Consider the following 15,663-nt stretch of genomic DNA (forward strand, 5'->3'; position numbering starts at 1 on the left):
CTAGAAAATTGTAGCCCTGTTCTGTCCGGTTCCAGTTAGTAATGTTAGAGGCAGAATTAGGCTTAGTATAAAACATGAAAGTTGTAGAGAATGATATTTTATAGTTTCCTAAAAAACTTCAGCCCAATCGGAGCGATCTATACTGTGAAAAGACCAAAATACCCTCACTGCCCTAGGATGTATTCCAGTGATCCGTTTTAGACAAATTCATCCAATTAACCATGTCTATTCACTATGATCCATGCTGATTTAGACATTTGCCAAAACATAAAAGTTTTAGTACTCTGTCTTAGATTTTCAACGCCTCCAAGAACACTTTAAACGGACTTTGGTAGCCTGAGATATGACCATTTAAAGGTTGTACGGTTAATTAGCCGGTTAGTTGGAAGTTGGTTCTGTGAATTGGGAATTTAACTAGGTTACACTAGAAACTGGACTAAGTGATCTTCATGAAAATTGTAGCCCTGTGTCTTAGCTTCGAAACAGTATAAGTTGCAGCCCAATCCGATAAGTGTAGCCTTGAATGTGTCCATTCCGTAAAAACCCGTCAAATCTGTCTTTTGTTAAGTTCATTTCCGCACTTGTTATTAGTTTGATTTTTGCTCTTGTATTGTCTTGAGCCTATTGAACGGCTATTTGAAATGAATTTGTGTTGTGTGTAACTTGGTTTTGATTGAGGAAACGAATGAAGCCATAAATGGCTGGAAATAGGAAAATACAAATGGCATGCTGCCCAAATTTACGCTCGAGGACTAGAGAAATACACTTGCAACTTGGGTAAAGTTGATAATGAATACCATTTGAACCATCTAGGACTTTTGCTCCTTTGGTTATCGAGGGTTGGACGTTAAAACCTAGCTGAACTTGCACCCTTAGGAAAAGCGGTAATAATCACTATCAACCCGTTTTCCTTGCACTTTCGACTCAAAAGTTATTGCCAAGCAAACATGTTACCAAATTTTTCAGTTTGAAAAGCGAGCAACTGTTCGTGACTATTCACCAAGTGAATTTCAATTTCTTGATTCTTATTGAACGAAACGTCTAAATTTCGAACCTTAGTTGATTTTCAAAGTTCTTAAGTCAAGTTTTATCGTAGATTTGGACTCCAAACCAGGAGTACCACTCGGACGTGAACACTAGAGGCACTACTTTTGGTGAGTGCTTCCAAATATCTGATTGAACTTGATATTTGTGATTTATCTTTGACCAACGTGATTACGTGATATATATGTGATTTGATAGGGCAAGGGTGTACTTTATCGCACTTTCCCTATCCAAATTTGTTCTTGCTTATCGATTTCACTTGACTTGCTCTAAATGCATATGAATTATATCTTGTCTGGAATTTCAGAAACCCTGTGGCTAGTTAATCAAGTCGAGCCGGCAAGGGTTTGGTCGATTAGATAACGAACCCTGGGTAACTAGTAATGTCGAGTGGAGTGTTATTTTCTCGACTAATCGGTATACTCGAATATTACCACCCGTGTTTCGTGTGGCGTGCGGGCCCGGAAAAGAGAGTTGATCGGTGGACGGAAACTGGCGTGAAGTGGGATATTATTTCTGGACTAGTTATTACTTGAAAGTTGACGGACTGTCAACTACTAATCGATCAAGCTGGGATGGAGCCGAGACATGAGCCACTGTATCCTTACATGTGAATATGACCCATATATTTCTTGACTACCAGAAATATTATCTCTCTGATTGGACTTGTTTGCTCGCTATTTCATTATCACACAGTTATTACTTTGTTTGATGGCCAATTTGATATTTGAAACTTCACTGAGTTTTGGCTCACTCCGTTAGTTTTGTTTTCCTTATAGGGGTACGAGCGAGGCGTAAGACATGTAAATACTAGCGTAGTCTAGTTGTTTGGACTTTTAGCTTGTACTCGCGCTATTCCTCGAATAGAATGTTTTGTATTTGAATTGTATATAATTTGAACCAGTTTGGGTATATGGAGGCTTTGTACCTTGAATTTACATCAATGTAAATTATAAGCTTGAATTGCGATGTTATTTATGGTCTATGGATGTATGAACGTGATACGAGTGAGTGAGTCCTGGCGAGAGTTGGGCAGGCGGTCCGCCAAACCCTTTGGTACGCCTTAGGGAAAGGTGGGGTCGTCACAGGTGGTATCAGAGTCTAGGTTGTGAATTGATCTGGATAGATTGAGTGCTTGATACGATAGGCTAGGGTTTTGTTCTTGAGTTTAGCCTTTAGCCTTGTTTTCTACGTCTCGTGTACTTACTTTTGCAATGTTACTTGCAAACATAGGTGATGGCGGGTACTGACGCCTCTGGGAGTGCTGGGCCATCTCAACCCGTGCCTACTAACGCTCCTACTAACGAGCCACACCTGGAGGGGCTCGTTTGTCGCGTGATCACGTACCAGGAGAGCCCCAGTGAGCCGGTGCAGCGGTGGTCCCCATCGCGCAAGATCTGACGCTGCGACTGCTGGAAAACCTACTCCTACCCTGATCGAGTAGTGCTTGCCGTGGATGACGAGCGGAGACGATTGGGTAGTGCCAATTGTAGGTGCCAGACGGAGATTGAGCGTCTCCAGGATACTCTCCGAGTCCAGGCAGCTAGGATCCGAGAGTTGGAGGCCTTGATTTTGGAGGAGCAGTAGCGGACCGATGCTTTCCGCGAGCAGGCTCAAGCGACGACTGGACGTCTTATGCGAGTGGTTGAGGACATACGAGACCGGATCGACCATATCCTAACCGAGTGCGAGGCACTTGTAGAGGATGTGATACAGGACTTGGCCGAGGAGAGCTAAGCGCCTGTAGCCCCTGAGGTTCCTGGTGCTCCTGAGGAGGATCCTGAGGAGGACCCAGAGGAGGAACCGAGTGCATCCTCGGAATCGGTTGGGTCGGCGTCTAGTCGGGCGACTTTTTAGGATTGAGGTCGAGGAGATTTTTGTGGGATAGTTAGGAACATAGTAGGACGACATGTTTCCTTTTGTTTTTGATTTTGACGTGTCACGGTGGATGTACATAGGGTTTCTTTTGTTCTATGTTCCTTGGCTAGTATAGCCTTTGACTTATCTAGGTTGGCATATATATGTGACTTGTTTGCTATGTATATAAAGTACCTGTTTATTATGTGTTCTATTGTCTCTATTTATTCTTTTGTAACGTGTTATACGAGCCATACCTTACTTTGTTATATATTTATAGTTGGTTAAATCCAAAACATGGAGGGTAGAAAAGTCAAACCAGGGGAACTAACCGAGGACGCGGTCCTAGTCGGGGCCGTGGGGGTAGACAAGCGCAGGAATCGGTGCAAGAACCGAGGGAGGAGAGAGAGGCAACGATTGAGCCACAACCTGAACCCCAGGCTGCATGGAAAGATCAAATGGTAACCGCCATCCAGCAAATGACCAATATTCTGGCCCGTTTAGTGGAACAACAGGGTCAAACTCCTGTAAATCAACCTAGAGATCCCGATAATGGGCAAGATAGGGCCTTAAAGAGATTCCAGAAGTTCTCTCCACCCAAGTTCTTGGGAGGACCAGACCCGGAGGGAGCCAATAAATGGCTAGAGCCCATGATCAACATCTTTGCCACTTTAAACTATACAGAGGAGAGGCAAGTGCAGTTCGCTATTTTCCAGTTTGAAGGTCCAGCCAGGGCTTGGTGGAATGTAATTAGGGCCAAGTGGGAGAGAGAATGAACTGCATGGACCTGGTTAAACTTTGTACGGGAGTTTAACGAGAAATACCTTCCACCTATCGTCCAAGAGAAGCGAGAGGATGATTTTATTAAGTTTCGATAGGGAGCTTCTAGTATAGCTGAATATGAGACTCAGTTTACGAAACTGTCAAAATTTGCTCCTGAGCTGATAGCTACGGAGCAAAGAAGAGTACGGAGATTTGTGCAAGGGCTCAACGTGGAGATATAAGAGGCCTTGGCGGCAGCTCAGATTAATACATTTACGGATGTTTGGAGAAGGCCTTAAGAATAGAGACTGCCAGGGCACAAGTGAGAAATTTCCATGCCAAACGGAAAAGGGGGACCTAGTGGAGCCCAAGGGTCAGTACGGAGTGATCAAAACACGCCACCTGCCAAGTCCGGTCGTGGGGCTGGAGGTGGACGGTTTTCAAGTGCATCTAGGGGAGGTGCTCAGAGAGGAAGTGCCTAGAAGGGAGGCCAAAGTGGTAGGGGGTAAGATAGAGGAATTCTACAGGGAAGCCAGACCTCCACTCCCCGAATAGCATGCGAATATTATGGGAAACCGAACCATACTGAGGATGAGTGCTGGAGAAAGGCTCGGAAGTACCTAAGGTGTGGAAGTACGGAGCACCAGATAGTCAACTGCCCGTTGATCAGTGATACTCAGTCGACTGCCAGGTCAAACCCAAAGCCGACCAATGTCGGAGGGACCAGGTCGAGGGTACCGGCCAGAATGTATTCGCTGGACCAACAATCCGTACCTGAACCAACGGAGGTAGTGGAAGGTACGATCCCTATTTTTTCATCGGTTAGCCAAAATTTTGATAGATCCCGGTGCTACTCATTCTTTTGTTAACCCTACATTTATGCTTGAAATTGACATAAAAGTTGAAAAGCTACCTTATGACTTAGAAGTAAGGACACCTACGGGTAACCAAGTTTTACTTGTGAATGAGGTGTATAGAAATTGCGATATTTGGGTTGGTGAACGGAAATTGGTAGTTGACCTCATTAGTCTAGCCATTAATGGGTACGATGTCATTCTAGGTATGGATTGGCTAGCTCATTACCATGCTCGGGTAGATTGTAGGATGAAGGTAGTAGAGTTTTGCATACCAGGTGAGGCAACTTTGAAGTTAGACGTGAGGGGTATGTTAGCCTCATCTGTGCTCATTTCGGGAATAAGGGCTAGGAAATTGCTTAGTCATGGGGCACGCGGTTACCTAGCTTTTCTAATTAACACTTCGGGAGAAAAGATGAAGTTGGAAGACATGCCGGTAATCAGTGAATACCCGGACGTATTTCCAGAGAAGTTGGGGTCATTGCCACCTGAAAGGGAGATTGAATTTAAGGTTGATCTAGTACCCGGAACTACTCCCATCTCTAAACCCTTATCGAATGGCACCTGCTGAACTTAAGGAGTTAAAGGTGCAATTGCAAGACTTGCTAGAACGGGGATTCATACATAAGAGCGAGTCGCCGTGGGGAGCTCCAGTGCTATTTGTTAAAAAGAAAGACAGGAGTTTAAGATTGTGCATTGACTATCGAGGATTGAATGCAATAACTGTTAAGAATAAATATCCTTTGCTCCACATTGTTTGATCAGTTACAAGGGGCTGTGGTGTTTTTAAAATTGGATCTTCGACAGGGGTACTATCAATTGAGAATCAGAAAGAAGAATGTACCAAAAATGGCGTTTAACACTCGGTATGGGCATTTTGAGTTTATGGTAGTACCTTTTGGCTTAACCAATGCTCCAGCGGCATTCATGGATTTAATGCATTGAGTGTTTAAACTTTACTTGGATAGGTTTGTGGTGGTGTTCATTGATGATATCCTAGTATATTCGAAGTCAAGGGAGAGCATGAACAACACTTGCGAATAGTGCTGCAAACCCTAAGAAAGCACCAATTGTTCGCTAAGTTCAGCAAGTGTGAATTTTGACTGGAAAAAGTGGCGTTCTTAGGTCATATAATCTCAAAAGATGGGTTGGCTGTAGACCGGGCGAAAGTGGAAGCTGTAGCCAAATGGAAACGGCCAGAGAATCCCACAAATGTGTGAAGTTTTCTAGGTTTAGCAGGGTACTACCACCGATTTATAAAGAATTTCTCGAAAATTGCGGGACCCTTAACTAATTTGACCAAGAAACAAGGAAAGTACATTTTGGATGTTAAGTGTGAGGGTAGTGTCCAAGAGCTTAAGAAGCAATTGACTATGGCTCCAGTTTTAGCTTTGCCTAATGGGAACGATAGCTACACGGTTTATACTGATGTTTCAAAAGAGGGGTTAGGGTGCGTATTGATGCAAAATAGGAATGTGATTGCCTATGCGTCTCGAAAGTTAAAACCTCATGAGCAGAACTATCCAACCCATGACTTAGAGCTTGCAGCTATTGTGTTTGTTTTGAAAAAATGGCGACATTATCTCTATGGTGTAACTTTCGAGGTCTATACGGATCATAAGAGCCTTAAGTATCTGTTTTCTCAGAAGGAGCCAAATCTAAGACAACGTCGGTGGGTGGAGTTCTTAGAAGATTATGATTGTACAATTAACTGTCATCCTGGAAAGGCCAACGTCGTAGCAGATGCTTTAAATCGAAAGGCTCAACTAGCAAGTTCCATGGTGGGAGAGTAGAGTTTGTTAGAAGATGTATGTGAGTGGAAACCTCGTCTGGAACCGAAAAAGGTGATTTTTGAGAATGTTGAAGTGAAGTCGACATTGTTGGATTGAATTAAAGAGGGCCAAGTGAAGGAGCCAATGGTGCAAAAATGAGTGAAAAAAGTGAAGAAAGGGGAGTTGCCTAACTTTAACCTAAGTCCTGATGGAATCTTAAAGTTTCGAAATCGGGTCATTGTACCTAGTGAAGAGGAGTTAAAGAGGGAGATTTTGGAGGAATCACACCGCTCTAGGTATACGGTGCACCCAGGGAATAATAAGATGTACCAAGATCTCAAAAGTCTGTATTGGTGGGAGAATATGAAGGCGGAGATTGTCCAGTTTGTACAAAAGTGTCTCACGTGCCAACAGGTGAAAGTTGAGCATCAAAAACCGTCAGGTCTGTTATAGCCTTTAGAGATCTCTGAATGGAAATGTGAGCACATAACGATGGATTTTGTATCAGGATTGCCATGAACACAAAAGGGGCATGATGCGATTTGGGTAATAGTGGACCGATTAACTAAGACTGCACATTTCCTGTCAGTGAATATGAAATATTCTTTGGAGAAACTTGCCAAACTTTATATGGATAAAGTGGTGAGACTACATGGGATACCAGTGAGTATTGTATCGGATAGAGACCCAAGGTTTGTATCTCGATTCTGGCAGAAATTGCAAGGGACTCTAGGAACTAAGTTAAGCTATAGTACAACATATCACCCACAAACTGACGGACAATCTGAGAGAACCATTCAAACTCTTGAGGATATGCTGAGAGCTTGTATTGTGGACTTTGGAGGAAGTTGGAGTCAATACTTAACCTTAGTTGAATTTGCTTATAATAATAGTTATCATTCCTCTATTCAAATGGCCCCATATGAAGCCTTGTATAGACGACGATGTCGATCCCCAATCCATTGGGATGAAATAGGAGAGAGGAAGATTATAGATCCGGCTACAATACCATAGGTTGAGGAAACCTACGAGGGGGTAAAGGTGATCCGCCAGAGACTTCAAACAGCCCAAAACCGATAGAAAAGTTATGCCGATCATCGGAGGAAGGATTTGGAGTTCGAGATAGGAGATAAGGTGTTTCTTCGGATTACCTCGTTAAAAGGAAAGATTAGAGCAGGAAAAGGGAAGAAATTGCAACCACGATCCATAGGACCTTTCAAAATACTCCAGCGAATAGGAAGGATGGCTTATCGACTTGAATTACCAGCTAGTTTGTCTCGGATCCATGACGTTTTCCATGTTTCTCTGCCTAAGAAATACCATTCGGATCCGACTCATATTTTACCACCTGAAAATGTTGAACTCGACGAGTCCTTAACCTATGAAGAACGACCCACTCAAATACTGGATCGGAAGGTGAAGGATTTGAAAAACAAGCAGATTCCATTAGTAAAGGTTCTATGGAAGCATCATGAAGTGGAATAAGCAACCTGGGAGCTAGAAAAAGACATGCAAGAGAGATATCCCGACCTATTCACAATGAAATGTATGAATTTCGAGGTCGAAATTCTTTTAAGGGAGAGAGAGTGTGAAGACTCACAAATTCCTTATATTTTTCTCAAAAATGCTCTTTTATTTGGAAATTATTCATTTATTATAGACCTACTACCTAAACATTCCACAATAAGTGCAAATGAACTTAGAAAGTAAGGTTTCACTTTTCATTTTCAAGTTGGAGCAAGTTAGGGTTTTCGCGTTTTTCGATAGGGTGATTTTTCGGTACGGAACAAAGATCAAATTTGGTGCTCAAGAGTGACTTTTAGGTGAGAAATAATATGTGATTAGGAGCAATGATAAAAAGTTAGTGAACAGGAAATAAAAACCCTAGTACGTGTGATTTAAGGAAAAACGTTGCGAACCGACGGGTACCGTGCATTACTGATTGAACGCACCACTTGACCACCACTTTCTTACCATATGAGCTCATTAATATTTGAGCAAAATATCCCCTCAATTCCAGCTGACTTTGACAAAAAATTTGGACAAAAATGGCAAGGAAAATAAACAAAAAAATGAGTGGAGGTTGGTGAGGACACTTGTCGGCCATCTAAGGGCCTTGACCAAGACCAATTGTCTTGCCTTCTTATCACCATGGAGCAGCCTTTCTTTCTCATGTTTCTGCTATCTTGGCCGAGAGAGAGAGAGAGAAAAATCCAAGGGAGAGCTGCCCAATCCATCTTGAAATTGGATCATCCAAGTGAGGAAACAAAAAACTAAACCGATTAAAACCTTCCTTGAGTGTTTAGCTAGTGGGGTGTTGGTAAAATTTTGGAAGGAAGAGCTAGGGTTGCTTTTGGTAGTCACTTTAGCAAGGTAATGATGCTGACTTCCCCATTTATTACTCTTGATCTTGTTTAAATTGGTTTAGCACCTTAAATTTGTGGTGGATGATAGCTATTATCAAGATTTGGGTGGATAGTGTATGTTTTTTTTAGTTATATGATTTAGGGTTTGAAAGATTGCTACCTATACTTGCTGTATGGTTAATATATGTTGTATCTGAGATTATATAAGGGGCTTTGGTAGTGACTGAAGCAAGAAATGAAGAAAGTTTCCTTTGAAACCGAAAATTCCAGATTTCTGGAAAATTGTACCCCTGTTCTGTCTGGTTCAAGTTCATGATGTTAGAGGTTGAATTAGGCTTAGTATAAAACATGGAAATTGTAGAAAATGATGTTTTATAGCTGCCTACAAAATTTCAGCCCAATCGGAGCAACGTAGACTGTGAAAGGACAAAAATACCTTCACTGCCCTAGGATGCATTCCAGTGATCCGTTTTAGACAGATTCATCCAATTAACCGTGTATATTCACTATGATCCATGCTGATTTAGCCATTTTTCAAAACATGAAAGTTTTAGTACTCTGTCTTAGATTTTAAACGCCTCCAAGAACACTTTAAACGGACTTTTGTAGTCTGAGATATGACCATTTAAAGGTAGTACGGTTAATTAGCCGGTTAGTTGGAAGTTGGTTCTGTGAATTAGGAATTTGACTAGGTTACACTAGAAATTGGACCAAGTTATCTTCATGAAAATTGTAGCCCTATGTCTTAGCTTCGAAATGGTATAAGTTGTATCCCAATCCGATAAGTGTAACCATGGATGTGTCCATTCCGCAAAAACCCGTCAAATCTGTCTTTTGTTAAGTTCATTTCCGCACTTGTTATTAGTTTGATTTTTGCCCTTGTATTGTCTTGAGCCTATTGAACGGCCATTGAAATGAATTTGTGTTGTGTGTAACTTGGGTTTGATTGAGGAAACGAATGAAGCCATAAATGGCTAGAAATAGGAAAAAATAAATGGCATGCTGCCCAAATTTACGCTCGAGGACTAGAGAAATACACTTGCAACTTGGGTAAAGCTGATAATGAATACCACTTGAACCATCTAGGACTTTTGCTCCTTTGGTTATCGAGGGTTGGACGTTAAAACCTAGCCGAACTTGCACCCTTAGGAAAAGCGATAATAATCACTATAAACTCGTTTTCCTTGCACTTTCGACTCAAAAGTTATTGCCAAGCAAACATGTTACCAAATTTTTCAGTTTGAAAAGCGAGCAACTGTTTCGTAACTATTCACCAAGTGAATTTCAATTTTTTGATTCTTATTGAACGAAACGTCTAAATTTCGAATCTTAGTTGATTTTCAAAGTTCTTAAGTCATGTTTTATCGCAGATTTGGACTCCAAACCCGGAGTACCACCCGGACGTGAACACTAGAGGCACTACTTTTGGTGAGTGCTTCCAAATATGTGATTGAACTTGATATTTGTGATTTATCTTTTACCAACGTGATTACGTGATATATATGTGATTTGATAGGGCAAGGGTGTACTTTATCGCACTTGCCCTATCCAAATTTGTTCTTGCTTATCGATTTCACTTGACTTGCTCTACATGCATATGAATTATATCTTGCCTGGAATTCTAGAAACCCTGTGGCTAGTTAATCAAGTCGAGCCGGCAAGAGCCTGGTCGATTAGATAACGAACCCTGAGTAACTAGTAATGTCGAGTGGAGTGTTATTTCCTCGACTAATCGGTATACTCGAGTATTACCACTCATGTTTCGTGTGGCGTGCGGACCCGAAAAATGGGGTTGATCGGTGGACGGAGACTGGCGTGAAGTGGGGTATTATTTCTGGACTAGTTATTACTTAAAAGTTGACGGAGTGTCAACTACTAATCGATCAAGCTGGAATGGAGCCGAGACATGAGCTACTGTATCCTTTCATGTGAATATGACCCATATATTTCTTGACTACCTGAAGTATTATCTCTCTGATTGGACTTGTTTGCTCGCTATTTCATTATCACACTGTTATTACTTTGTTTGATGGTCAATTTGATATTTGGAACTTCACTGAGCTTTGGTTCACTCCGTTAGTTTTGTTTTCCTTACAGGGGTACGAGCGAGGCGTTAGACATGTAAAGACTAGCGTAGTCTAGTTGTTTGGACTTTTGGCTCGTACTCGCGTTATTCCTCGAATAGATTGTTTTGTATTTGAATTGTATACATTTTAAACCAGTTTGGATATATTGAGGCTTTGTACCTTGAATTTACATCAATGTAAATTATAAGCTTGAATTGTGATGTTATTTATGGTCCATGGATGTATGCACGTGATACGAGTGAGTGAGTCCTGGCGAGAGTTGGGCAGACGGTCCGCCAAACCCTTTGGTACGCCTTAGGGGGAGGTGGGGTCGTCACACTTAAAGCATATATATATTGTTTCCAATCATCGTTTAAAAATAAAACTAGTACATCCTCGTTTTTCTTTAAAATTTCAAAGCAGAAATTCTCTAGGAGGTAAATGGGCGGGAAAATGCATTTTATTCCTTTGAAACTCTTTTATCTTGGTTCAAAATCACCATACATGGAGTTTGACCATCAAATTCGAGTCTCTTATCCTCTATAACCAATACTAATAATTGCCTCAATTCATTCCACACTTACAAGTATAATAATAATTCAAATTCGTCCAATCTTTCACTACTAATCCTCGTCTCATATTTTCTTTCAATATAACATCACCTAATTCCTCAATTTTTTTATTTCTACAAGTTCCAAGTAAGAAACTCTGAAATAATCAATTTCTTTAACCCCTAGGATACAATAGGTCCTTATTCACATAATATTCAAATTAATCCCACAGTCAGGCATTCTAAACTTTAAGCCGAGGATACATTACAAGATCTAGAGCCTAAACTCTGATACCACCTGTGACAGCCTCACCTCCCCCTAAAGCGAACCAAAGGGCTCGGCGAGCAGCCTGCCTAACTCTCACCGGGACTCACTACAATTCTCAAATAAAATACACCACTCACATCCAATAACATAGGGTACAACCTCAAGAATAAACGAAATAACATTTTCAAACTCAGAACGAGATAAGATACATTACAAATCTCAAGTAACGGTATCATTCCCCGAATAAAACAAAAGTCCTCAATTCTCCAATAATTACATCAAATACTTATCAAGTGAATCGAATTCAAATTATATATGAGATATCCCTTCAGGCACTAATAACTCAATACAAGCGCTTTCTTTGGCCTCGAACCCTGTGGGGAAAAAGTATTTTTGGGGGTCACTAACTAAGCCTCAAAACTTCCACTTCCAAACCTGTTAAGGAAAACAAATTGGGGTGAGCTAACGCTCAGTGAGACCAAGGGAAAAACATGCAAGCATGCTAGCAAAGACACAATATAAAGCAATAACTTGAGTAACAAGTAACTGCGAAACATTAAACAACTAGGGAATTTAATCACAATAAAAGGATATGGAAGCTCTCATGAGCTAATCCACGCGCGATCCAAGCTCAGATAGTTGACCCTCCGTTAACTTTCATAGTTATCCATATAGAACTTCACTTACTACCTCCAGCCACCATGACACCCTCTTGGATCCATAACCAAACAAGCATGTAGGTGGTATCACTTAACAAGTATACCTAGCAAGACCCCTTATTTGGATCAAGCTATAACACTTCCCAAGGTTCACCAAGTTTTCCCGACAAGACCTCACAGTTGGCTGCGAGATTACGAGGTATAACCATTGGGTTTGGGCGTCCCCACAGGTCAGGTTTTCAAAACAAATCAAGTTTTAGTCGATGAAATTTTTTTCTGCATTCGACTTCAGATCATGTACATGTAAAATCCAGTAATTTCATGTAATTCATGTCGCAAGTCATGTATTGATCCAAGTAAAGGAGATGAAGTGCGGTAAAGTACACACTTCCCTCAACCAGTATAGTTCATGTAACAACAAGTTCAAGTAGAGTTCATGTAGGCAACAAATCTCAAGTGAAGTACAAGTAAACATGCACTTGACACTCACCAAGTATCAAAAGTCAAAGTTTGAGAAATTAGCTCTAAAACGCTTCGCCGGGAGTTCCCTCGAAGTCCTCTTGAGATCCTGAAGGTATGCAATAATGCATTGTATATCAAATTCCAGGCCATACAGTATTCGTGTAAAGAAAAGAAACAGTCAATTTTGACTCCAATATTCCAGTTTCCAAAGTATTTCAGTCCATAAGGAACCGACTTTCAAATGAGGTCTCAAGTGATAGGTGAACTCAAGTTCACCATGAAAATAGGTTTGAAATGCTCTACGAGTTGTAAAAATGTAACCTAGGCCCTTAAAAGAACACTTAGGTTCAAATTGGAAATTTTCACTTTTCGAGTCATTCTTGGAAATATCAGTCCGGAAGTTCGGAAAGTCTAAAAATGGAAAATTTTACACCGTCAAAAACTTAATTCGAAGCATAACAACTTTGTAGAAGGTCACTTTCCAAGAATCAAATCAGAAACAAGTCAATTTCTCCAAGAAAGTTTACTATTCATTGAAGATAGGTCAAAACAGTCCAAGTTTTTTCAATAACTTTGGAATTTTTGCCAAAATCATAGAATCAAAACCAGCCTTTGAAATTTTATATGCATGTAAATTTCCAATCCAGGTTTCAAATAAAAAAAATGGAACTCGATTCCGATGTTCCTAGCTCAAGAAATAAAAAGTTGAAGTTCGCTAAAATTCCTAGACTGTTGGCCTTTCCAGAAATTTTCCAGATTTAATGCACTTCGCTAATTAGGCCGTATCTCACTCGATTCTCAGTGAAATTGAAAACGGTTGGTGGTGTTAGAAACTAGATTCACAAGGATAGAAGAAATCATTTCCAAAATCTAGACATAAGCGATTCAAAATCAAGCAACAAAATGGATTTTTTGGATAGTCTCGGATGAATAGTAATAAACAGGCAGCCAACTTTCAAAACTCGCCACGAATCGGTCGGGATGAACTAGAAAATGAGCTTGGTACCATTTTAAAGCTCTAAGAGTCTACTTTCAAATGCCACAAACAGCACTCAATTTCGATCAACGAGCAAAACTTTATAGCTACACAAATGTTGCTGGTCAGAAAATTCTGGAGCTTGTTCCAGTTTTGCTTCTTTACTTGTAACTCAAAATTTAACCAACCATTTGGGTTGATTTTTGGTAGACATCCACAATACACATAGCATAACATATCTACACCAATTTGGAAGCTCAATTAGCACCAAAAAAGTTTCGAAATTACAGGGCAGCAGCAAACAAGAAAGTCGGCAGCAAATCAGAAATTTCAGACAATACCTTCTCCAAATTTCTAACTTTCTTCCAACTTCATTCCGTCAATCATTCTATATACATGTAACATAGCACAATATCAGCAACCACAACATGTTAATTCATCACATCAGCCACCAATAAACATCCTCAAACCCTCGAGCATGTCATGGAATTGCAAGAACATAATTATTCAACCAATCAACCCAAATTCTACCATAGGTTGCAAACCCATGCTACCTTTGCTCCATTTGAGCTATAATTTTGCAAGATTAAAGTGTGGGTGAGTGAGTTACCTCAAGAACTTAGTTGGACAGCTTTAGAGCAGAAATCTTGACCGAAATTCCTCCAAGAAAACCGATGAACAGCCCCCTTTTCCAAGCTAGGATCAAAGCCCTCTAATGGATAATGAAATTTGGAAATGGATTGAAGTAATTTTGTATGGATTTTGGCTAGATTTTTCTTCCCTTTTTTCTTCCTATTTTCGGCCAAACAGAGAGAGTGAAGAGAGGAGAGAGAGTGAAATTAGATTTTGTAATGAAAGTGGAGAGAATTGGTGACTTAATGGTTAAGTCTAAGTGTCAACTCATGCTAGGTCCGTTTAGGGTCTTCGCATCTCCAATTTTTCGCGCTCATTTGCAACTTTTGTGCACTAAACCTCTGAGGTAATTTCCCTAGTACATTAATAGTACATTACTAGTAGTCTAATATCATGTTCTTAAAATCTCCAATTAATCAAATTAATGTGCTTGTTAGGGCCTTTTCGGCACGCGCGCGTATAAAGGTCAAACTTAAGGGTTTTCTCGTTTGAACTTGGAAATTCAACTTATTCGATTCTAAAACTCTAAAGTATGATAATCCAAGTATATATATATATATATATATATATATATATAACAATAAAAATCACGATAAGCAATTCATCTTGAATAAATTTGGGCATTAAAATAATATGCGCGTAAAGAACCAATTGGAAAAATTTATTTTCGAGAAATTCATGTACTTTAGTATATATATATATATATATATATATATTTTTTTTTTGGGTAACTCGAGTACGAAATATTTTTAAAATGACCAATTTAACAATATTTGGAAATAATAAAATTATGGGTCCTCACAAATCGTCTGTGGATTGTGTTGGGTTTGAGGGGTATTTATAGCAACATTTTCATGTTGTTACAGTACCCGCTACAGTGTTTGCTACAGTACCACTACAGTGCGCTCTACAGTACATCGTTTGTTGCTGTGTTTGCATAGTAACTTGCCGGACTGCTATAGTGCTTCCGGTGCTACAGTAAAAAATATTTTTTTCTAAATTTTGTTCCGATTGAGCCAACTTGAATATCTATTTGTATTTTTAGCAGATTGTTATAGATAGCTCTTGTTTTGTCTCCTGAATCATTTTGTCATATTCAGGTGTTTGTATTCCCCATCCCCTGAGCCAATGTCTGTTGAGGATTAATCTTTGAATTTATCTCCGCTTCATGAAGCTTTTTTCAAGTTTCGGACGGTATTGTTTGTTGGTTTTACAGCATGTGGTCATGTTCATGCCTGAAATGTAGGGGAATTCGTTGACCAGTCTCTGTGTTGTAAAATACAACATCAAAGTATCTAATCTTGTCTTCCCTACACTCTTGTTTATATGAATAATAATCATTTGAAATATGCAATATTGTACTATCAGCAAGCTTGGGTGGCATCTAGTTGCTG

The 15,663-nt window shown here is 40.1% G+C and overlaps 1 protein-coding gene across 1 annotated transcript; it reads left to right on the forward strand.

The window, feature by feature from the left end:
• The first annotated feature begins 4,542 nt into the window (after positions 1-4,542).
• On the forward strand, positions 4,543-5,088 carry LOC140013452 (uncharacterized). The gene has a single exon (XM_072062737.1). The coding sequence runs from the start codon at positions 4,543-4,545 to the stop codon at positions 5,086-5,088; it is 546 nt and encodes a 181-aa protein (XP_071918838.1).
• Positions 5,089-15,663: the final 10,575 nt, after the last annotated feature.

This window comes from Coffea arabica, chromosome 8c (genome assembly GCF_036785885.1).
Source record: "Coffea arabica cultivar ET-39 chromosome 8c, Coffea Arabica ET-39 HiFi, whole genome shotgun sequence".
Taxonomy (NCBI): Eukaryota; Viridiplantae; Streptophyta; class Magnoliopsida; order Gentianales; family Rubiaceae; genus Coffea; species Coffea arabica.

Bases quoted from the DNA above. Each gene is read 5' to 3' on its own strand.
- LOC140013452 (XM_072062737.1), top strand. From the start codon at position 4,543: ATGCTTGAAATTGACATAAAAGTTGAAAAGCTACCTTATGACTTAGAA.